This window comes from Maniola jurtina, chromosome 4, assembly GCF_905333055.1.
Source record: "Maniola jurtina chromosome 4, ilManJurt1.1, whole genome shotgun sequence".
Taxonomy (NCBI): Eukaryota; Metazoa; Arthropoda; class Insecta; order Lepidoptera; family Nymphalidae; genus Maniola; species Maniola jurtina.
Genome location: NC_060032.1, coordinates 12181373 through 12205763, shown reverse-complemented (window position 1 = coordinate 12205763; position 24391 = coordinate 12181373). Strand labels below are relative to the sequence as shown.

At 36.3% G+C, this 24391-nt stretch overlaps 1 protein-coding gene across 12 annotated transcripts in view; it reads left to right on the top strand.

The window, feature by feature from the left end:
• Nucleotides 1-583: 583 nt before the first annotated feature.
• The window catches only part of LOC123864417 (neuropathy target esterase sws), a 33240-nt gene continuing 9432 nt past the window's right edge, over nt 584-24391 (top strand). For 3 of the 12 annotated variants that reach the window (XM_045904822.1, XM_045904817.1, XM_045904825.1), the window contains exons 1-24: nt 584-783; nt 2300-2381; nt 2548-2756; nt 3409-3595; nt 4562-4707; nt 5668-5796; nt 6372-6452; nt 7915-8037; nt 8497-8601; nt 9178-9273; nt 9825-9956; nt 10628-10666; nt 11399-11495; nt 12066-12274; nt 12869-13024; nt 13608-13764; nt 14819-14974; nt 15407-15525; nt 16080-16193; nt 17015-17197; nt 17854-18009; nt 18406-18525; nt 19197-19383; nt 24000-24116. In XM_045904822.1, coding sequence (XP_045760778.1) covers nt 682-783; nt 2300-2381; nt 2548-2756; nt 3409-3595; nt 4562-4707; nt 5668-5796; nt 6372-6452; nt 7915-8037; nt 8497-8601; nt 9178-9273; nt 9825-9956; nt 10628-10666; nt 11399-11495; nt 12066-12274; nt 12869-13024; nt 13608-13764; nt 14819-14974; nt 15407-15525; nt 16080-16193; nt 17015-17197; nt 17854-18009; nt 18406-18525; nt 19197-19383; nt 24000-24116 — 3202 coding nt within the window. In that variant the 5' untranslated portion in view covers nt 584-681. The remainder of the gene's footprint in view (nt 784-2299; nt 2382-2547; nt 2757-3408; nt 3596-4561; nt 4708-5667; nt 5797-6371; nt 6453-7914; nt 8038-8496; nt 8602-9177; nt 9274-9824; nt 9957-10627; nt 10667-11398; nt 11496-12065; nt 12275-12868; nt 13025-13607; nt 13765-14818; nt 14975-15406; nt 15526-16079; nt 16194-17014; nt 17198-17853; nt 18010-18405; nt 18526-19196; nt 19384-23999; nt 24117-24391) is intronic. The other 9 variants (XM_045904823.1, XM_045904820.1, XM_045904828.1 and 6 more) reach the window with 6 other exon arrangements.

The window sequence follows — 24391 nt, the reverse complement described above, 5'->3', positions numbered from 1 at the left end:
TATAGTACAGACTATTAGAAACCAAAACTGTCAGACAGATGTCAATAGTTTGCAGTGTTTCCACCTATAAGGATTTCACCCTATTTTCGAGCGAAATGTATAATGTTGGATACGGTGGGCCAAATAACAGTGTGTGTCTGATTCACACTTGATCGATTTGTTAATAGTTACCTACACATTGTAAATTTAATACTTTTTTTAGATTTATCAAATGGGATAAGATAGGCTAATTTATTAAAGGCTAGAAAAGGCAGAATGAAAATATTTTCCATTTCACATAATAGTTTTTATTGATATTCAATAACTAATTAGTTAACTGGGTGTTAAATTATACGTATGGGACTGAAAGTTATGGTAAATTTGAAAATGATAGGCTACACCTGCTAAATTAATTAACTATTATTCTTTTTAGTGTCTTGAGGCTTAAGATTTTTAGGATCGGTAAATGATATGAAAAACATGAAATGAGCTTGTTAAATCATAATTAACGTGGAAAAAATTGTTATGTGCCCAAAATCAGAATAATAAAATAGGGCGAGTACGAAAACAAGGGTAAGACCAAAATCGTAAGTGGAAACACTAATAGCTTGTCATTCTTGTGAAACAGCTGATCGATGGTTGGTTGCGCTTGGTGAAAAAAAATCTCGATTTTATTGTAATGAAAAGTGAATTAAAACAAAAATGGATGTGGTTGGACTATTAAATAATATAAATGATAAGTCGGATATGTTTGCGGTCAAAACATGGACTTCAGATTGGACGAATAGCTTCCAAGATAATCAAGTGAGCATGTATTGATTTCCGAACAAAGGGGCTTTTATTATTGCTTTGTTTTATTATTTTGAATTAAAATGCTTTTTTGGGGACTTAATTTTTGTGGTATTTGAGTTTAATAATCAATTGCTTTAGTTAATTAGTTGAATAATATTTTGGCATAGAATAGAAATTGGTATCCTTGAAATGAATCCGGAAGTACTAGGTGTGGATCTATAGTCCGATAAGTTTATTGTGTAATTATTCTATTATAATTTACACGTGGTTTTTAACACTATTACTATCTGTATAGCTATTTGACAATTTGTTTGCACTTAGTTAAGTGGGTAGGTACATAACACACTAATATTAAAACCACTTGACTATTTATTTTTTTAACTTTTTTTCCAATTAAAATTAAAAGTGGTTTTCTATGATTGCCATGAAGTAGGTCATAGGTAGGTAGGGCATCCATAATTGTGTGCATATACATAATTAAATATTTTTATCCATAATAGCTCTTTATTTGATGAAAACTATATAGGTACAAACAAAAACAATAAGAAATATTCTACTTACTCGCAAAGTACAATCACCTGTCTTATAACATGTGCAAAAAAGACTTATCAATTCATTATGTTGGTATTATAACAGGTGTTAATCTAGCTAGATTACCTAGTATGTAGGTGATAATAAATTAAGGTTGCTGACCTTTGTCGCGCCGACAGCCTTGGCTATTTTCAGATTAACTTGAACTTGTTTGATAAATCTAGTTTTGCTTAGCAGTTCTGGTAACATATATAGTGGAAAGATACGGGATATAAAGGGATTCGAATATTTTAGTACTTAGAAATTTCCTTGGTGAAATGTAAGTAAAAGTACTATCATAAAACTTATAAAGATATTGTAAAAAAGCAAAATGTCATTTCTTGTTCAAAGAGCTGCATCACTGCTGTTCAAAAATGTTTACAAACATTAGTAAACATTTTCTAACCAACATTTGTTCACAATGTTAGAAAACGTTAGTAATGTTAGTAAAACATTTGTGAACAAAATTGTTAGATAACAAATTGTAACAAATAAAACATTTGTTATCATTTGTTTGTAAACATGTAATCCATACTAATATTATAAGTGCGAAAGTGTGTCTGTCTGTCTGCTACGTTTTCACGGCCCAACTGCTGAACCGATTTTAATGAAATTTGGTACAGACATGGGATACGTGGGGAAGGACATAGGCTACTTTTTATCCCGTATAATCAAAGAGTTTCTACGGTATTTTAAAGACCCGAAATCCACGCGGGCGAAGCCGCGGGCATCCTCTATTGTTCATATAATCTGTGGTATTATATTTTTGTCTAGCTCTTAGTGTTTGGCGCACCCAGATAGAGCGCTTTTTCTTTCTTTTTATACAAAAAATAAAAGCCAATCCAATGAGCAAATCTTCTTCCATTTTTGTGTAGATGCCTCAGAACGTAAATCCAAACTGAGAGCCCTTCAAAGCCCTTTACTTTGAGTCTATTAATTTGGTTTACTTTTGTTACAGTTACTGTGGTCCTTTTGCGGTTGCCTCCTAGTTTCTCTATTAGTAGTATTCTTCTTCTACTACCGACGATGGCGGACGAAAGGTGAGGGTACAAATAAAAATGCTATTTTGGTTTTAAGGGTTCAGTACCTCTAAAGGAAAAAAGGACCCATATAGGATCACTTTGTTGTCGATCTGTCTGTCCGTTTGTCGGTCGTGTCTAAGGCTATCTCTCTCTATAAGCAAATTAATGAATCTTTTTTTGTTAGAACTATTAGGAGGCACAAACACCACAGCGGCGGGCGAGCCCGCAAAACGATTTCGAAAACGAGACAAAATGCTCTTCTACGGAAGGCGGATGCTGAGGAAGGTCAAATCAATATCCAACTCTGGGCAGGGTCGGAAACGGAGAGCTGTTATGAGGTTCGCGCGTAAGCTGCTGCAGCTTAAAAAAGAATCTGCTCCTGAACAATTGAAGGTAAGTTATGTCGCGAAAAATTAAAGGATAGTTTCTTTAGGCAACTTTTCTATAGCTAGAAAAATTTAGGTACAGTAGCTGATTTATTTCTTCCTTGGTCATTTCCTCATTGGCGCAGCTGTAGCGCTGCGGCCGCGCTGCTTTGTAAATCCATATAAATAAAACCGCCAAGTGCGATTTGGACTCGCGCACCGAGGGTTCCGTACTCGGGTATTTTTTTCGACATTTTGCTTGATACATCAAAAACTATTATGAATAAAACTAAAATAAATAATAACCTGTTTTAGAATGTTTCACAGTTTTCGGATTTATTCCTTTACTTGTGCTATAAAACCTACCTACCTGCTAAATTTCATGATTCTAAGTCAACGGGAAGTACCCTATAGGATTTCTTGACAGACACGACGGACGGACGGACAATCAGACAGACAACAAAGTGATACTATAAGGGTTCCGTTTTTCCTTTTGAGGTACGGAACCCTAAAAACGCGTGACTGCAGTTCTACACCCGCGCTGCGGCCACGCGTCAGTTCATCGATCGAAATTATATGGATTTACAAAGCAGCCGCATTACAGCAAAATTTGAAGAAGCTCTTAGAAAAAAATAACATGTTTTACATAATAAGCTGACAACTACCATATAATTTTGTAGGTGCTAGAACCTCCAGCAGAATATCTAGAAGAGGATTTGACGAGCGACGACCGCGTGCCTCCTGACGCGTTGTATATGCTGCACAGCATCAGAGTGTTCGGCCATTTTGAGAAGCCAGTGTTCCTGATGCTGTGTAAACACACAGAGATACTCAACCTGCCTGCTGGCTCGTTTCTGTTTAAAGTTGGTGAGTATGGCAAACGAAGCTTTGAATCTTCTTAAATATCCTTACATTCCTGGAACCATCGGTAGAATCTTTTATTTCTGTCCTTCTTGGGGAAAATTTTCTTTAGGTACTTCTTTGGGAAGAGACTGGACTGTGTGGGGTTTCTACCTATAAAATCCCCCTCGGTGGCAGGAGCGGGCACAGAGTTCGAAGTCAGGTTAGGTTAGTTTGACCAAATGCCCTATCCAATCCATTTATCCAATCCAATCTAATTGCTTGCAATTTTTGTGTTCAACTGTTTTGATACAAACCACTAAGCTCTGGAACGCCTTCCATCATCCATATTTTTACCACTTATAACTGGAATACCTTTAAAGCAAGAGTGAACAAATATCTTTTTTTATGGGAATTGTTGATGTGGCCTAAGATTGGATGCGTTGACCTAGAAAATGCCTATTCACTCTTGTTTTATAGATACTCGGATTCTAATAGTAAGGAAACACTGATCTCGAAAGAGTATTTCAGGCCCATATATCGTAAATATATGGGCGAATGATGACGCAAAGCATTACCTGTATGTAGATGGAATGTCGACGATACAGTGTAGATTCTTCAGTAATTTTACGCCCGTTATTTTTATGTCAAAAATTGCACATCGAATTTTAGAACGGTTGCACAGCGCGTTGTCTTTGTCGTTGAGACTGACAAAACGTGAAATCCGAAAGGTCGACGGTTCAAACCCCACCCGCTGTACTATTGTCGTACCCACTCCTAGCACAAGCTTTAGGCTTAGTTGGAGGGGAAAAGGGAATGTTAGTCATGATTCAAATGGCTAAAATATTCTTTAAAAAAAAAAACGTCACATCACAATGTTATGAGTGGCAGAGTCGACGTTCGTTCTACGAAGCCAAATTCAAAGTTCAAAGTGCAATCTTTCCTGCAGGGGACTTAGGAAAATCTTATTCGTAAAGTGCCTTTCCATTGCAGGAGACACTGACGAAAACGTGTACGTGGTACAGAACGGTCGAGTCAACGTGTACATCACAAACCAAGACGGCACAAGTCTGTCCTTGAAAATCGTTCGAGCGGGAGAGAGTGTCACTTCTCTTCTGAGTTTCACTGATGTTTTGACTGTGAGTTGAACATATTTTATGGTGGTTAATTCTGTTGTAGGTACACAATCTATAAACTAATCCAATAATACACCCTGAGGAAAAGGGTAGCAATAGATATAAACTTGTCAATTTAGTTTACAGTACAACAGAATTAGCCACAATTTAACAAAATTTTGCGGGAAATTTTATGAATCTTCTAATGCACCAAATATATAAAAATATACAATTCGACTAGGGTTACAAAAAACAACGATTTATTATATGTTGTTTTGGAATTTTGCGTCTACAGAAAATATCAATATGCTATCTGTAGAAGCAAATTAGCACTTTTCAATATTCAGCTGTAATGTAAAAATCTCTGTAATGAGATTTTTCAAGGTAAAGTGTGATTATTTTTAATTACATCTAGCAATTATCATACCGGAATACAGCTATTACAAATTCATGCAATGTATTCAATGTTAAAGATAAAAATCGATACAAGTAAAGGTCGAGTGATATGTAACCTGCATGGATTTCTTGAACCTCTATTGAATAACTAAAACATCCCGTTGAGTTCGTTTTCGAGTTATCCAATAGAAGTTCAAGAAATCTTCCCATCCCGTCCCGTACATGTTACGTAAAAATCGACCCTCAATCCTAAATGCATGCAGTGCATTTTTAAAATCCCATACCCCAAAAGAAAAAAGGAACCCTTATAAGGATTACTTCGTTGTCTGTCTGTCTGTCGTGTCTGTCAAGACCAAACCGAATCAAAACATAGGGTACCTAGCCTAGGTGACCTAACATCATGAACTTTGGTAGGTAATAATGTCTCATAGCAAAAGTAAAGGGGAAATCTGAAAACCGTGAAGTTATGGTTAAATCACAAAAAATAAAATTCAAGAGTGTTATTTTTTATACTACGATGGTAGCGCTTCGTGTGCGAGTCCAAATCGCACTTGGCAAATTTTTTCTATTTGAATTATATTTTTTCAGGGTCACTCTCAACCATACAAAACTGTGAATGCCAAAGCTCTCGAAGACTCCCAAGTGATAAAATTACCCATGCGAGCTTTCCAGGAAGTTTTCAAGGAATACCCAGACATATTTGTTAGAGTTATACAGGTAAGGGTATCATAGAGACATACATATTAAAATTTTGAAAAAATATATTCTGTGTACGTCATGAAACCAAAAAAAGTTTTAGTTTATCTCTGTAAGTGTACCTACTACTACTTTTATGAATCGCATCGGCAAACAATTGCGCAGGAAAGTGCAACCTAACGCCAACTAACACCAAATGTACTCCAATGAAATACAGACCTTATTGCATGACGTTAAGATTTTAAACACAAGAACAACAGGCTCATGTTATCTCGCTCATTAATTCGTGCGTACATGGCGCGTAGGCAACGACCAATAGTGAATGGATGCGTGCTATGATTGGCTGAGATATTTTTCGCGCCATTTAAAGATAAGATTTCTGCGCAGGTACATCGGTGTAACTTATAAAAGGATAGTACTGTAAATAAGTATTACCATTGGGAGTTAAACCTCATACGGTTTAAATAAATACGTCAAATTAGGATAAGATTTCATTATAGAAAAATAAAGGACTGTTGTTTTGTCAAAGGGAAAAATATGTAGTTTCATTTGTATTTTTTTTAAATATTACAACACCATTATAATATTGTTCACAGATAATTATGGTGCGCCTCCAAAGAGTCACGTTTACGGCACTTCACCAGTATTTAGGCCTAAGTGCTGAATTGGTTAATCCAGTAAGTATTTAACTTCAATAAGTAATATTTATGTTTATTTTAGTAGATGATGCCCGCGACTTCGTCCGCGTGAATTTGGGATTTTAAAAATCCCTTTCACACTTCTTCCTTTCCGGGACTTTCCGGGATAAACAGGAGTTTATGTCCCTCTCTACCCACATTTATTAATATAAAATTTACCAAATTTCGTCAAATTAAAATAAGTTTAGACCACAGTTCCTTCACCAAATGTGTTTTAAAAAACTAAAGGCACTCAAAAATTGCAACGTTTGATTGATGCAGGTTCAATCCCTCTCGATTCCACAATTTTCGATATGTATTTTTGACTTTGAAATAAGTAGTATTTCATTAATTTTGTGTTTAGTGTGAATCATATACCTATCGTAATAATACTGTCTGTGTCATTACCATATCTTATGCGTAGTCATAAAAAAACAAGTAATAGAATAATTAAAAAGAGCCTTTCCTTGAAAACAGCATCGAAATTGCTTATAAAATGAGGTAGTAATTAAGGAAGTAAGCATCCTATCTCCCTTGTACGTACGCATTTTAAATAGCGGTGATGTAATATGTAAAATTGTGCTTCGCTATTTCGACATTTGTATACATTTGGTTTTAGCGGATTCATAAATTTCACTCAATCTATATTCCATACCTGCATGCCTAAGAGTGTTTCATAATGTTTAGAAGTGTGAAGCCTGCCAATTGGCCAGGGTGGTGGACTATGGCCAAACTCTATTCGTTTTGAAAGGAGACCCGTGGTCAGTAGTGAGCCGGCGATGGGTCGACGATGATGATGATGAAATTCGTACAATATTTTTTTTTGGGTCATCAAACTGATTAAAATCTGTAAACTTAAAATTGGTTAACAGGGCTCTCTCCGTCACTCGTTTCATACAATCGTAGTTCCGATTTCATTTGAATATTAAGCAACCAAAGTCCATGAAATTTTGCAGACATATTCTAGAAATTAATATCTGTGTCTGTGGTGTTTTAGATTTTTCTAAAAATATGTAGTTTTAAAATTACAGGCGCTCAAAGATTTGTATGAAAATTGTTAAGACCGCGTAACTTTGAAACCGAATATTTTAACAGAAATCTGGAAAACCACAGACATAGATATTAGTTTCTAGAATATGTCTGCAAAATTTTATGGACTTTGGTTGCTTAATATTCAAATGAAATTGGAACTACCATTGTATGAAACGAGTGACGGAGAGAGCCCTCTTAAGGAAATAATAGACACATAGCTCGCCATTTTAGCTTTGTGTCAACTGTCATGTCTAAAGTACGATTTTAGTCCCTACGATTTTAATCGAGGTAGACTGTACTTTGACATATAGAGCAAATATAGCGAGTGGGATCTCAAAATGTTCGCACTGTACATTCGATTGAAACCTACTTGGCCACCCATGTGTAGAAGGGGAAAAGTGAGTTTTCACCATTTATGTTTGTGGCGTAGGGCAAAGAGAAACGGCGTCCCATGACAATGGCGTCTCCGGGCAAGTCGGGCAAATTTGTGGTGGACTGTGGCACCTCCATGCACTCGCCCCACCACAGCGAGCGGAATCTACTTGACCACGTGGTAAGTCACCAATCAATCAATCAGTCAATCAATCATTCAAATCAATGATTGTACCTACTGTGTGAAATTGAACATTAATATTTTACATGGTCAATCTGGATCGGTATCATTGATTAACAGGGAAGATTCCATATAGCTTAATTGTATTGCAATATTAGTAGATGTAATGCTCCGTCCACGTTAGTCACTAGTTTATCGTAACGTAAATTCTGCCCCGTGATTGGCTCTGAAAAAATGTAATCAGCGAATCAACCAATCAGAGGGCAGAATTTGTTGTCGATAACGATGAATTCGTTTTTCTTACACAATCGGGTGGCTGACCAAATAAGTTGGTGGCACTGTAGACACTTGAAACGCGGTTGTTCTGTTCCCTAAAGCATGTTGTTTTTTTTTAATATCCTTTTAAACAATGTAATACCGCCACTAACATGTAAAGCATGTAAGCCATGTCCCCAACAGCAGGAAGGGTACCAGGCGTCGTCGCCCGTCCACATCGCGGGCAGGAAGCCGCGCCCGGACATGGTGCCCGACATTACGACTAACACACCACAGAACACGCCGCAGGTGAGTCTACTAACAGACGTTTTTTATTTGAGTTTTGTACTAATTGTAGGGGCATTGGCTGACGTCGTCAACGTTTTGCAGTGTTGGAACAATGGGGATGGTGCCTATGTCAAAAATAAATTATTTCTCATAATTATTAAATAGATGTCTTCCTATAAATTCGTAAAATCCACATTCGATGCTAGTTTTAAGTTTGCTAACCATTTAAAATTATTGATTTGAACAAAAAAGTACGTTAAATTACGTCAAATGTTATGACGTCACATCTGTGAATTTCATACAAGCCCCCTTACTGAGCGAGTGTTTTGACGTTTGATAAAAAGTCGCTGATTTGGCTAGTAGTCATCATCCCTATTAGAAGGTGAAGCCGGCATAACATCGCGTTCCGTTATTAGAACTTCTAACCTAAAGTTGTGGTTAAATATATTGTACACCTTTACACAATAAATGTATTGCTATTCTTCTCATATTGCTTCGTGCAGGAAAGGATAACACGAGGTTTAGACCTGTCAGCTTAGGGCCGATTTTCCAATAACCAAATATTAACTTTAACTTTTATCAATTTTATTATTTTAGCAACAACCGGACGTCCAACCAACGTCATCCTTCCAGAGACCTAAAGAAGGATCGTCGTTCAAGAAGCATAATAACACAGATAATTTAGATGAACAGGTATGAATCATATCAACCTGTGTTCTCTTTTATACGTCTACCTTTTTTTAAATGATGAAAGCTAATCCTTGACTGCAATCTCAACTGGCGATAGTGATGATCCTCCACTCACCTCTTATATACAATATTACCAACGACTTCGGTTATTATGTCTTACAACTTGTTTTAGCTAGGAAAAACTAGTTCCAACTGCAAGCCTATGTTTTAACTAGTTTTGATTGGTAAAAACTAAAGAACGATGTCTGACTCCATGCAGTCTATCTGTCCTATTCCTAGTGTTTTTATATCGCGCGAAGCCAAAAGCTTGAGTAGGAGGTCCTGGATGAAATGAACCAACAATGCTGAGTAGAGTGAAGGAGGGAGGTGACGAGCGAAGCGAGCTGACGACATCCGTAGCGAAATGAAGTCCGAATAGGTGAAGCTGAATGAAGGGACGACAACCAGCACATATTTTGTTCTTCAGAAAAAATTACTTTACTTTGTGTACATTTTGCATTTCAATACGATGCTATGAAGAATTTGAGATTGCATATCAATATGTTTTTCAACAGGCTCTTGTTCAAATAGCGACAGAGGCCTTCGTCAAGGAGTTGGGTCTAGAAAACGATGAGATTCTCAAAGGAAACGTTCAAGTGAGGGATCTCCCGGCCGGTACTTATATCATGAAGGAGGAAAGCCATAAGGCAAGTTTAAATTCAAGTATTTTATTATCTTAGAATTGGTATTGGATTCGTTGAAATATTATTTATGTGATATCTCTCTCTTTGATTAGAGTTGACCGTATATATGTCATATATTGTCACCACACAATAATTTTTAGCGTTGTTGATGACATTATCCGTATTTTGCGTATAATAGCGCGCTTACGGTGCGTGCCTAATGATAATTGAGCAGGAACTAAAGGTGTTTGATAATTTTGTATAGAGGCTGGAGGATGCAAAGAAAGCAAAATGACTCTAAATATTTTCGAATCCTTAGGATTTGATAATATATTTTTGAATCATTAGCATTAGGGTCCGATTGGTCTAATTATGCGCATAATGATAGCGAGATACTTTAAAAGAACAATCATTTTTGTTTGTTTATGTCCTTAATCTAAATATACAACTTTTATTGTGTGGCGCAATTTTGATAAATAAAACATAATTGCAAATTGTCTACTTTTGCAAATGTTTTCAAACCTCATACGAATTTTTCTGATACGTCATGTATGATACAGTACAAATAGTTCTTTTCACCACATCTTAAAAAAGGGATAAATATATTTGGAGATTTTTTTTGTAAGATTCTTTCTAGTTTATAAAAACGTTTCCTGATAATGATAATTAACATATTTCTTCGATTCCTCCAAAAGCTATATTACAGTATTACGGGTGAACCAGAAATTGTTCAGGTAGCTATTTGTATTTTGAGTGAATTTCCAAGAGTGGTGTGTGAATCTTTATTTCGTTTCATTTGTGTAAGTTTCAAGTACAAGTTAACATTTTGTTCATAAACATTAGTTGTCGACATTAATAAAATTTGTGTAATATTTTTTTTATGTTTGGTTCAAACGCATTTGGATTGCGCTGCGCGACGCGGCGTGGCTCGCATTGCCTGTCGCGTCGCTCAAGTGCGCTTTGCTCCATACAAACTCATATAAACTATATTTGCCGCGCCGCGTCGTGCCGTGCAACGCAGCTCAAGTGCGATGGAACCTTTATCATCAAACCCACTCTTGTTAATATCTCATTAAAGTGACCATTTCAGTGACTATGATTTTAAAATTAGATTTATTAGACATAAACAACACAGTTTGAAAGATTTGCCTAAACCTGACGACTAAACTAAATGCCTACATTACATGTCCTACTAAGTATATTAAATCAATCTGCTTGATTGCTCGATTTGTAATCGATTGATAGTTGATCGATGATTGAATGTCTTTTGAGTCTTATGTGTCAATCTACCATCGATCGACCAAGGATTCATCATCAATGGATGGATCTATTGTTTAGCAACCGGTATTTTGCGATCTTTCAAACCTACCAAAGCACTGATTAGTCTATTCACTCTGATCGACGTCGAATAATGCGTGCGATCAAATATTATTTCGGTATATTAATACCAATTTTGTATTGCGCAGGACGTAGCTCTTGTATACCTTCTGTCGGGCGCCCTGCTCGTATCACAGAAGGTCGCAGAAGGGGAGGGAGAAGTCCACATGTTCACTGCGCACCCTGGTAAGATTAGTATATATCCTGGAAATCATGGAATAATTTGCATTTTCCGGGAATATAATATAACGTTTCTATACTAGCTTATGCCCGCAAATTTACCCGCTTAGACTACATAAATTTCGAACCCCTATTTTACCCCCATAAGGGTTGAATTTTCAAAAATACTTTCTCAGCAGTTTTCGCGAATATGCAAGATTATAATTATACATAGTTACTATGGGTTATAATCTTGCATATTCCATATAATATGGCATAGTATATTTGATCTTTTTTTCTGAGCTGTGAACCTATGGCATAAAATGAAATTGTCTTTTAGAAAATGAAATATTGCAACAGTTACTGCAAAGCAGAAGAATAAACTTATAAACTTTCAGTTTCTATGGAATATGTCTTCAAAATTCTTACAGCCTCTCGGAATCCTTCAGTCTTTAAAAAACATTTTCTCAACTAAATCAGTTTCATAAACAAACAGCTTTTTCTGTCTGTTACTCTTCGCAAGACTCTTTTGATTTTTAGTAGAGCCAAATAAAATTACGATCACCATATTTCTACCACTCATTTTGCTCTAAACAGGTGAGGTGGAAGGTGGTTTAGCCGTACTAACCGGCGAGCCCAGCTTTTTCTCCATAAGAGCTAAACACTTCTCCCGTATCGGCCTGTTATCTAAGACAACAGTATACAGCATTATGAGGGAGCGGCCGTCCGTAGTGCTTCATATCGCTAACACTGTGGTACGAAGGCTGTCGCCGTTTGTGAGACAAGTCGATTTCGCTTTGGATTGGGTAAGAAAATATGTTTTTTTCTGTACCACCCTATTAATATTACAGTATTCTCTTTTTTAAACATTTGTTTTTATTCCATTACAAATTAGGCCTGGACTGTAAGTGATGATTCAGACTAAGATTGAAGCGGGCTAACCTGGAAAGGGTATGGCAGTTTTTAAGGGCCCATACCCAAAGGGTAAAAACGGAGCCCTATTGATGATACTTTTCTGTCTGTCTGTCCGTTTGTCTGTCCGTTTGTCTGTCTGTCTGTCCGCGTGCCACAGGTACTTTGGTATTTGGTGTAGACTATAGAACATTAACCCAAAACCAAATACTGAATTATAAATTCAATTAAATTATTTTTCAGGGGGGCTCCCATACTGAAAAATGAGCCGATAAAAAATCTTACCCTAGTTTGGGGTATCATGGTTTAGAGCTCGTTTTCAAAAATAAAAGTTGTGATATTATGGACCCAAAAATCGGGCTTTTTCTGATCAATTCTCACAATTCACCATTTCTCTTTACATCTACGCTTTTGGTATCGATATTCCAACAGAATTTTTGCTGGTTTAGGAAAGTAACTGCAGTATAATTTGAAATCCATATCCCCAGGTGTTCCTGGAATCAGGCCGCGCGGTGTACCGTCAAGACGAGGAATCTGGTTCGACCTTTATCGTCCTGAGCGGTCGATTGCGTTCCGTCATAACACACCCGAATGGCAAGAAGGAACTTGTTGGTGAATACGGCAAGGGCGATCTTGTTGGCATTGTAAGTATGCTTTAACAATTAATCCTTTAAAGGCCGAAATAAATAAAATCAATCTATCTATAATCTGTCGATAAATAAGCGACATGGCTAATTGTCAAAAATGTCATACGATTTTTGACAAATAACAACGCTGTTATATAACCTATCGACAGATTATAGTTAGGATTGATTTTTTTTACTTTGGCCATAAGGCGTCTGAGAAACAGGATTACAATATTCGTTTTATGCATTTGAAGTAAAACTTCTTTAGGCGTGACTTCAGAGTAATTCCGATCTTTTTTACGGACGGAAGCGAAAATGACCGCCAAACAGTACAGTTGTTTTGAAGTCGCCATGTTTTGTCAATGTGTTGTAGAGGGAGTTAGTGCCATAGATTAAAAGCTCTAACATAGTTATTATATTATTAGATTTTCGTATACAGTTTTAAGTTTTATCTTATTTTGACCTTGACTGTAATACACTTTATAGCTGTAAGTATATTTCTTTCATTTTAGATACCTTCCTAATTAGTTAAATATATTTTTTGGGGTTTTCTGATCCAACTTTTTTCTATTCATCTTATTGTTAATGCTTTTGTCCCTAGGTTGAAATGGTGACTCAAACGAGACGTAGTACAACAGTGATGGCAGTCCGTGACTCGGAACTGGCGAAGCTTCCAGAAGGTCTCTTCAATGCGATCAAGCTTCGCTTCCCCGTCGTTGTCACAAGACTGATTAACTTGTTGGGACATAGAATTTTAGGTTAGTAAATATGTCATAATTATTATCCAAGTTTTAAAACTTTGTCCCTTCTTTTTTTTTTTACTTAAATAATTAATACACATATGATTTCTCATCGCTTTAGAAAAACTCAGACTCAAATTCAGTTTAGTTGTTAGTGGATATTAATTTTTTTGTAGTATTTGTAGTGACGATTAGTTTTTATTACATCATTGTTCAATTAAGACCAATTTAGTTCAACAAAAGATTAATCAGCATTTTTTTCGGGGTTTTAGCCTAGATTTAGTGTAAATAATTTAGTTAAATGTCAATTATATCCATACATGTAAGGATAAAAGAAGCAAAACTTTAAAGTTAGTCCACTTCCATTTTAGACTACATGGTCACATACCCCCAGGTCAGACTGCTGTCATCAAAACTTTTATCGAGTAAAATATTCTTGTGCTTTTGATAGAATGTTAATGACAAACGCTTGAGATATTTCCATCTATATACTAATAAATAAAATTGGAGTGTCTGTCTGTAATTTCGAAATAACTACCTCATATTAAGCTCATAGGGTTATTTGAACGATACCTTAACTGAATCACACGTTTTTAAAATTTTTGTCTGTCTGTCTGTCTGTCTGTCTGTCTGTTTGAAAAGGCTAATCTTGGGAACGGCTGAACCGATTTTGACGGGATTTTCACAGACAAGTAGAGAATTGACCAGGGCGTAACATAGGCTACATTTTTAACCGACTTTCAAAAAGGGAGTTGTGTTTTTCTATCTATGTACACCGAAATCTCCGACATTTCTGAACCGATTTGCGTCATTTCTTTTTTAATCGATAGAGGAACTTTGCGACATTGTTTCATAAAAAATTTGGAGTCCAACTCCTCAATCCTGATGCTGCAGGGGATCTGACCAATCCACGCGGGCGAAGCTGCGGGCATCAGCTAGTTTTAAGTATAGAATGTCTGACTTACATCGACTAAATGCGTGAGTATAACTAGTACATTATATACTTAAACCCTTGAGAATTTTGGTGGCTTGGTATGGTGATGGTGTAAGAATGTAGTTTAATTGGTTTCAGGCTCATGGCAGAAACCTACCGCTGGTCTAGGCGCTGCCACCATAGAGTCCCGTCCCTCGCAGCACAACTTTTCCACGGTGGCTGTTGTGCCAGTTAGTGACGATGTGCCTTTGACTGCTTTCACTTATGAGCTGTACCACTCGTTGTGTGCTATTGGTGAGTTTATTGTACTAGTTTAGGCTGTATACCATAGAGTCTCCTCCAGTTGACCATAACTTCTTTATGGTAGCTGTGTGCCAGTTAGCTTTTGACTTACGAGCTGTTTTCAGAAATCAAAGCAATAAGATTCAAGGTAATATTTTTCCCAAATAGGTCATGAAGAATTTCTGACAAGACAAGATTTTCCTTGACTTGTTTTTCTTTTTACTAAACATTTAACATCTACTACATTTTTTTTCAAGGTTTTTCATATATATACTAAATTATTATTGTACAATTGTCAGGTATAGTACGCGACAGGTCAAGATAGCAATCGACCTGTCGCGAATTTTACAAACAGCTCAAATAGTTTAGAAATATTGATTGTTCAACAAAGTCTACGTCGTTCACCAAGAATGGTGTATAATTTTTTATATCACATACTCACAGGGCCAACAGTACGCTTAACTTCCGATGTAATAAGAAAACTTCTGGGATTGACCATTATGGACCCGAATAACGAATACCGCCTTAGTTCTTGGCTAGCTCAACAAGAAGATAAACATAAGGTAAGAAAACTTCATAGACCAAATTAATTCTGCCAAACTACCAGAAGGAGATGGTCCTTAGTATGAAAGTTGTGATTTTCACATTGCTTTTCGATACTTATGATGGGCTGAATTTATGGTATTCTACTGCGACATTGCATTTTAGCCAATGGCTAATGAGTGGTAGCCAATTAGAAGTGATTATGATCGTGCCACTGCAGTTGCTATCAAACTACGTTAATCGGTTATCCGATATTATTGAATATTTAAATGGGAAATGCATGATCATAAAATGTCTTATTTATTAATACGATTATGTAGCAGCCAAATTACTATTTTTAGCGCGAAACTCAGCGCACTTTTTTATTGCAGACTATAAATGTTTTCAAAATCAAAATCAAAATCAATTATTCAAATTAGGTACTACATATTGTACTCCTGTTGATGAATTGTTAGATTTGTAAGATGATACAGTGGTAATAATTAATTACGTAAACTTAAAACTAAAGCTACGAGGTCTTTTGTCAGCAAGGCTGCTTGTGAATATACAAATTAAGACCATTATTGAATTGTAGGTGGCGCTATATCAGTGCGACCCGAGCCTCACGCAATGGACTCAGCGTTGCATCCGCCAGGCCGATTGCATCTTGATCGTCGCTTTGGGTGACAAGCAACCGAGCATTGGCAAAGTAAGTAAATTAATTAAGTTTTCCCGTCCACTTTTGATATTTACTTTAGTCCAGAGTGAATAGGCATCTTCCAGGCAAGCGCGATCCATCTTAGGCGGCATCATCACATGCTAGCAGGTCTGATTGCAGCCAAGTGCCAGTAAATAATTCCTATTTATACTTTATAACTGCATATTATATTGCTTTTTTTTTCTCACTCGTCTGGATTTACAAAGATTAGCCAATGTCAAGTTTGTAGTTATTTGTAACAAGTTAGTTAAACTATACAAGTATGGACCCCGTCTGTGCCGGCGCTCGCCGGCATACGCACGGCACCCCCTTAGAGCGCTTTCCAGTCAGTTTTAACAAAAAAAACACTCCAAAAAGGCAGAGCACGCCCGCCAGCCAACACCAACACAGACGAAGTCCTTGTTGAAACTGGTAATGAATTTTTAGCTACTGTGTCTGGACGCTGGATAGTGAATTTTTCGAAAGAGTATTTTTCGGTGACAATATATTTGACTGAACTGGACTGGATCAGATCGGTCTAGTCAGGTACGATCCTTGGCATTTTGTCATTTTTTCATTAGTCTTCACTTTCTATCACGCGCGTTATTAGATTTTGGATATCTATCTCCTTGCTTATTCCTTGTATCACCAGATTAATATGAATGCACTAATTAGCTCAACCTCAGTGGCTCAACGGTTATAGAAGCCGACTGAAATCCGAAAGGTCGGTTAAATCCCACCCGTTGCACTATTGTCGTACCTACTCCTAACACAAGCTGTACGCTTACTTGGAAGGGAAAGGGGAATAAACATGGCTAAAAAAATTGTTCCAGATCGAAAAAGAAATCGAACGGCTAGCGATTCGAACGCAGAAGGAGTTGGTGCTGCTGCACAGAGAGGGTGGGCCCAACCCCTCCGGCACGGTGCACTGGCTCAACATGCGCACGTGGGTCAGCCAGCACCACCACGTGCGCTGCCCGCATCGCATGTTCACCCGCAAGAGCCAGTATAGGATTGTGAGTCTATAATAATAACAATAACATTTATTTTCAGATACTTGATCCATATAGTGTTAGTAACAATAGACCTTATGAACTATGTTAGTAATTAGATTACATTGTTATTACTTATATGGAGCTTATACATCCTGAGGAAGCCTGCAATACGCAGGAGGAATGAGAACTACCACATTTGATAGGCAGAGTTTTTTCAGGTTCCGTACCTCAAAAGGAAAAATGGAACCCTTATAGGATCACTTTGTTGTCTGCCTGTCCGTCTTTCGTGTCTGTCAAGAAAACCTATAGGGCACTTCCCGTTGACCTAGAATTATGAAATTTGGCAGGTATGTAGGTCTTATATCACAAGTAAAGAAAAAAATCCGAAAACGTGAATTTGTGGCTATATCACAAAAAAAAAATTAAAATGTGTTCATGAACAAATAATTAGTATTTTCAATTTTCAAAGTAAGATAACTATACCAAATGGAGTGTCATATAAAACGGGTTTTATACTCTGTACAATGTACATTCTAACACAGATTTTTATTTATTTTTATGCATAGTAGTTTTTGTCATGCAAAATGTCGAAAAAAAATACCTGAGTACGGGAACCCTCTGCGCGAGTCTGACTCGCATTTGGCCGATTTTCAAATGATTGTTTTGTGACGTCACAGAGCGAGCTGTACAGCAAAGTGCTGATGTCCGAAGCGAGCGTGCACTCCGATTTCTCCCGGCTCGCGCGCTGGCTCACTGGCACCGCTGTGGGGCTGGTGCTGGGCGGTGGCGGTGCGAGGGGTGCGGCGCACGTTGGCATGATCCGCGCCATACAGGTAATCATTTATTTAGGGTGGTTGCATAGTCTCGCTTACCGCCAGCGCGTGCGGCAAGCGCGGCTCTTAATCGCGCTGATGACCCGCGCAAGACTATGAAACGTGTTTAGTATCGCGCGGTTTGCCGGCATGAACATTTTTGATGGACGATTCGCGCGCGGTTTACTATCAGCGCGGGCCGTCAGCGCGGGTCAATTTTACTATGAAACGATATAAAAACTATCAGGCTCGTGTCCACTGTCCACATATTTAAAACATAGAACCGAAAGAAAATTCGGGCGTCAAATATTATTTCAACTATAAAATCAATAATATACTTTATTTCAAAATGTTGCAACATACCCACAGCAACAATACGTGAAATACAATACAATTTGGAACTCAACAACTTTTCAGGAAGCTGGAATCCCAATCGACATGGTTGGAGGAGTGAGCATCGGAGCTTTTATGGGAGCCCTCTGGTGCATGGAACGAAATATTACCACTGTCACACAGAAAGCGAGAGATTGGTCTCAGGTACGCAAAGTTTAAACATTACACCTTCACAGCACTGTACTCTAATGTAACGCTTCCAATTTAAGTCGTTTTCTTAACAGTGGACTCATGAGCTGTCATGACGTCACACGGATTGGTAAACAAAGGCATTTTCTTAGTGATATTCATTGAAACTACAATCCATGTGACGTCATAGTTGGAATCCATCATGGCGGCCACAGTTTCTTTTTTTCTTTTTTTCTTTAAATCTGGCTTTACTCTGATTAGCCAATGTCAAGTTTGTGATATTTTCAAGTTATTGAATTTATACAAGTATGGACTCCGTCTGCGCCGGCGCCCGCCGACATACGTGCGGCGCCCCTTTAGAGCGCTTCCCAGTCAGTTCCACCACCAAAAAACACCAACTAACACAAAAACCAGCCACTCTTAACAAAAAAAAAACACTCCAAACAAGCACAACACGCGCGCCAGCAAACGCCATCACAGACGAAGTCCCACAGTTTCTTGCGTTTCGAATATTAATTGTAGAACAGATAAAAATGTGAAATCTTTAAAATGAATCATGAAATTCATTATATAATTTTATAAACTGAAATTAACATTGAATTTCGCATAATATATATCACTATTGAATGCGTGGGCTTCGGACAAAATGTCCTGAAAATGTTTGATAAAATTTTCAAATTTCCCAGAAAATGACCCAATGGGGCAAACAGCTAATGGATCTGACATACCCCGCTACATCCATGTTCTCCGGTCGCCAATTCAACACGACCATCAAGTCGACCTTCGGAGAAGTCCATATTGAAGATCTCTGGCTGCCTTACTTTACTGTGACCACCGATATCAGCTCCAGTTGTATGAGGGTACATCGACATGGTGAGTATATATAGCTGTTATGTTAGTGAAGATAAGGGTGAATTTCCACTGAACCGAAGTGCAGCGGGGATGTTTGTTTGCGATCAATCTGGTTATTGAGAGATGACGTGGTAAAATTATCATGTCATTTAACAATAACCTGATTGTTTTATTGAACAACAGTAGAAATGCGCCCTAACGGTCTAAACTAATAATAATATGTTACTTGCCTAATTTTCATTTGTCGAAAATTGTAAGTATGACTTTTTTTTACAAATAACAACGTTGCTAAATAACTTATCGACATATTAATTATAGATATGGGTAAATTGTTAATTAATTGCGCAACGCAAAAATCTCATCGAATAAATGAGGTCACAGCAGCATTGAATCCTCAGGATTTTATTTATTATTTTTAATGTAAAAAAATGAATTAAAAAAAGAGTAAAAGCTAGTGGTTAATGAATGAACACAAAACTATACAAAATACAGAAAAATACCTCAAGAAACTCTTTGGCTTGAAATATCGCTTACCAAAAATTTCAATATGGAGAAATTGTAAAGGATATCTTCATGTACGAGATGGGGAAAAATAATTTTATGCTCATTTATTGACTTTTATAATATTTGAGTCTACAATATTGACAAATTAAAATTGGCTAAATATAAATCGATAACTGAACAAGTTTTATTATATTTGAGATTTACAGATTTTTTTTCCACTAAAGTTTGACTATCCGTTTAATAATAAGGAAAACTGAAATTAGCTGCGAATTCCCATTTATTTCTATTGTATCCACAATTATGACGTGTTTTTTTCAAACTTTATGCAAACATTATTAAATAAATTAATTTCTATTGTATTATTGAATTCCCATTAATTTCTATTGTATCCACAATTATGACGTGTTTTTTTCAAACTTTATGCAAACATTATTAAATAAATTAATTTCTATTGTATTATTGAATTCCCATTAATTTCTATTGTATCCACAATTATGACGTGTTTTTTTTCAAACTTTATGTAAACATTATTGAATACTAATTTTAATTAACACAACACATTCATGGACAGGAAATTTTGTGTGTTATATCTTATTATATTGTGTTAATAATAATTAATTTGCTTTCGCACATGTACTAACTCGAACATGATTTTGGTTTGGTCATTCGACACTGGTACCATGGTACATACGAAAATACTGGTCATATTATGGTCGAAACATTTTTGGACAAGAACGAAATATACTATTACATTTTATTGTGTTATTGTTTTGTTGCATGTCATACAGTTGTTGCTTATATGTTTTTGTGCAAAGGAGACGTTTCAAAATGTATAGAGCCAGCCCATTTTACACTATAAAAGATAGCTACTATAAAAGATAAAGATATATAAAAGATAAGAAATTGAAATATAAGACTGTTTTTTATATTTCCCATTCTTAGTTTTAATGCTCGGTGTTGAAAGAAATAAAAATGTAATACAAATTATTGAAGCATAAAATTTTTCAAAATTGCTTTATCTTATACTGATAACATTTTATTAGGTATTAGATGATGTCCGCAATTTCGTCTGCGTGGATTTCGGTTTTTAAAAATCCTTTGATTTTTCAGGATAAAAAGTATCCTATGACCTTTCATTGCATGTTATCCTTGTAAAAAAATACAGGGATAGCCTGTTAAAAAATCGGAGGTAGACACTTTCGCATTTATAGTATTAGTATCAAAGTTTGGATTATACTAGTGTAGTTTCTGAGAGTTCGGATCCCACTTCTGAACTAGATTTTGGGGTGCGAGTCTTTTGGAAGCAATTACATTTTTTCTCAAAGAAACAAAAGCTGACATTTTTTTATGGCAACACAAAATAGCGATATTCAAAGATAGAAAAATCAGTAACTTTATCACACTTCCCACTAATATTTAAAGGCGAAAGTTTGTGTGTGTGTGTGTGTGTGTGTGTGTGTGTGTGTGTGTGTGTGTGTGTGTGTGTGTGTGTGTGTGTGTGTGTATGTTTGTTACTCGTTCACGCAAAAAACCACTCGACGGATTTGGCTGAATTTTGGAATGGAGATAGATAATATCCTGGATTAACACATAGGCTACTTTTTATCCCGGAAAATCAAAGAGTTCCCACGGGATTTCGAAATACCTTAATCCACGCGGGCGAAGTCTTAGGCATCGGCTAGTTATGAATTGAAATTAGTTGTAAATGTTCTGGCCTAGCATGAAACGTCTCCTGTAAGTCTGCAGACCAGACTTGAAAGGTACACGAAACTATGTTTTCAGTTTTTGCAATATCACAATGTTTTTTTTTGTTTATGTCTGCGGAATTGTCATGCCATCATACGATTGTCGATATCTATGGTGGTGGTGACAGCATTTCGATACGGGGAAAACCAGATAAGATAACAAGTTAGTCTCTTTTAGCTATCTTCAGAGTATTGCCTTTGACAGGTCTAAATCTATTGCTATCCTTTTCTGCAGTGAGCATTATAAAAGGGATACGAATACATTAAGATCTGTCATTTTAGTTAAGTTTAAGATTTAATGTATAACAGAACTAGCCACAATGTCAGTCGGATGCAATGCCAACCAAACACGCCGGCGACCGACAAGTCAGAACGTCTGAAGATAGCTTTTTAAATGATATTCCCCTCCCACTAAGTTTTTTAAACGTTAGGTAACCGCTATTTTGATTCCGCTACAGTGATTTTTTTTACCTCCCATAACCACACTCACTTGCATTTATGTGTACGTATGTCTAAGTGTAAATTGTGTGAAGTATTCGTGTCGTATATTTTATATAATTTCGTACTATTTATATACTCAATTAAAAAAAAACTATCGAAATTCTTCCCTCTAATACGAATCCGACATTTGCTTTATGTTGTCATTACTTACTTAGTAATTTAAAAAAAAAAACGAGCGTTTGTGATTGGTTTACAGAATAACGCTTAAAGATTTTGGGAGTATATTTATTTTAACGATTATTTTTAACTTGATCCGGTGCGTTTCCAATGTCGGGTTGTATGTGATTTCATAAATGTTGTATTTTCTCATTGACCATTCCTATCATAACATACTCTCATCTGCCTTCATGTATATGCATGAGTGTGGTTCTCTTTTTATTTCCTGAAACCCTTATTTTCTCTTCTTCATCACTGTAGTACCCTCTTAGTTCGATCGTTGTAGTGTAGACGTTATGTATGTCGATTGACAAGTCTTCCGCATGCCATCATTTATCATTATTGTGAAATATTTCTTGCACTGTGTGTTTTTCTGTTTCATGAATTTATAGGTTAACAAAATACGAACTTTTGCAATGTAACTCTTCGTTGCGTTATACCAATGATAATATATATGTAAAGACTGCTAAAATCATAACCCTTCCTTTCGGCTTTGCCGCAGTCGGGTAAAAAAGAAGTAGATACGTTATTCACGTATCTAATGTGAACATTTAAAACTACAATACTTATGGGTCACGTTTATAGACCGCTATCTCTTCTACTCTGGTGCGTTTTTAATCTTTTGTCTTACTCATCACCGAGCACGAATTATATACGCCATGTAATAAGTAACATTATGGTATAATGTCATTGCATTATAAGATTAGATTGTTTTGATTTAAAAACAATATACTTAGGGATCAAAGAAAAAAAGTTTCTCGAATAAAAGAATTAAAGGAGAATAAAGATAAATACGGGGATTGAAAAGTTATTCATAATGGAAAAGTTTAAATACTTCAAATTCTATAGGATTTGTACAGTGTACCTACAATCGGTTTAACGGTTGTGAATAAAAAATGTAATCATCAATCTGCATTTATTCCAGCATGGTCAAGTGATAATAGTTATGGCATCAAATATTATCATTATCATTAGACTATACCGCACATATCATAAGCAATGTGGTGCTTTGGTGATATATATTACTTTAATCTGATATCTGTAACAAAGCCGCATATTATTTATATATAAATAAATTAAATATAAATAAATACATATATTATAACTTAAGACTTGCATATTCTTTCTTATTTTCAGAATTGCAGTTCTCAAAATATTCACAGAATCTTAATCTTCTCTTAAATGCTTACAGTTAAATAAACCAGACTAATCCTAGACAGATGGGATTTGGAATTTAACTAATTAATTGCAGCACTTGTTTACAAATCTTTGTTGAAAATCTGGTACAACTATTTATTTTCACCATGTTAACACGTTTTTTATTATCTAGCCGTGTTTGCTTACTGTTTTCCTGAACTCATTTCCTTTCCATGGATTGTGTTTCGATATAACTATTATAAGCGTGCCTACAAAAATTTTTTTGGATTGGGTTTTCACTGTTTTTTTTTTTTTGTAATATTTGCACGGGATACGGTTTCAGAAATTTTACAATGGGATATACTAGTTACTAAAAATTTCACGGTTTCGCCTACAATCTCTTTTATTACTGATGTTAATTTTTAAGATTTTCTCAACAGATATTGAGCTGTCCAAAATATTTATTAAGTTTAAAAGAAAAATTTTCATGGTCCCGGATTTTGTTTTTCAAAAATACGAAATGGAGGCATTAATTGGATTTAATTATCTTTATTAAAAAATTCGTGATGTCTAACTAACATGCGCGCGTCGCAGGTTCTCTATGGCGGTACATTCGCGCCTCGATGTCTTTGAGCGGGTACATGCCCCCCCTCTGCGACCCCGTAGACGGCCACCTCCTTTTGGACGGCGGCTATGTCAACAACCTCCCAGGTAAACCAATCACAGCGCACCGTTTGTCACGTGCGTCGTAAAACAACCAATCACAGGTGTGCGTCAATGAACACCAGCCAATCGCAGCGGTTCGTGCATATTGAAAAATTCTATTCGTATATCCGTATTAGGCTGAGTGTAAATATTTACATTGTTACTAAGTCCTAGATCAGAGCTATCCTCTTGCACCATTTCTAACAATCTGTACTATTTTCGTCACATTTTACTTACGCACCGATCTTTCTGTTAAACACTAAAACAACATTACTTTTCCG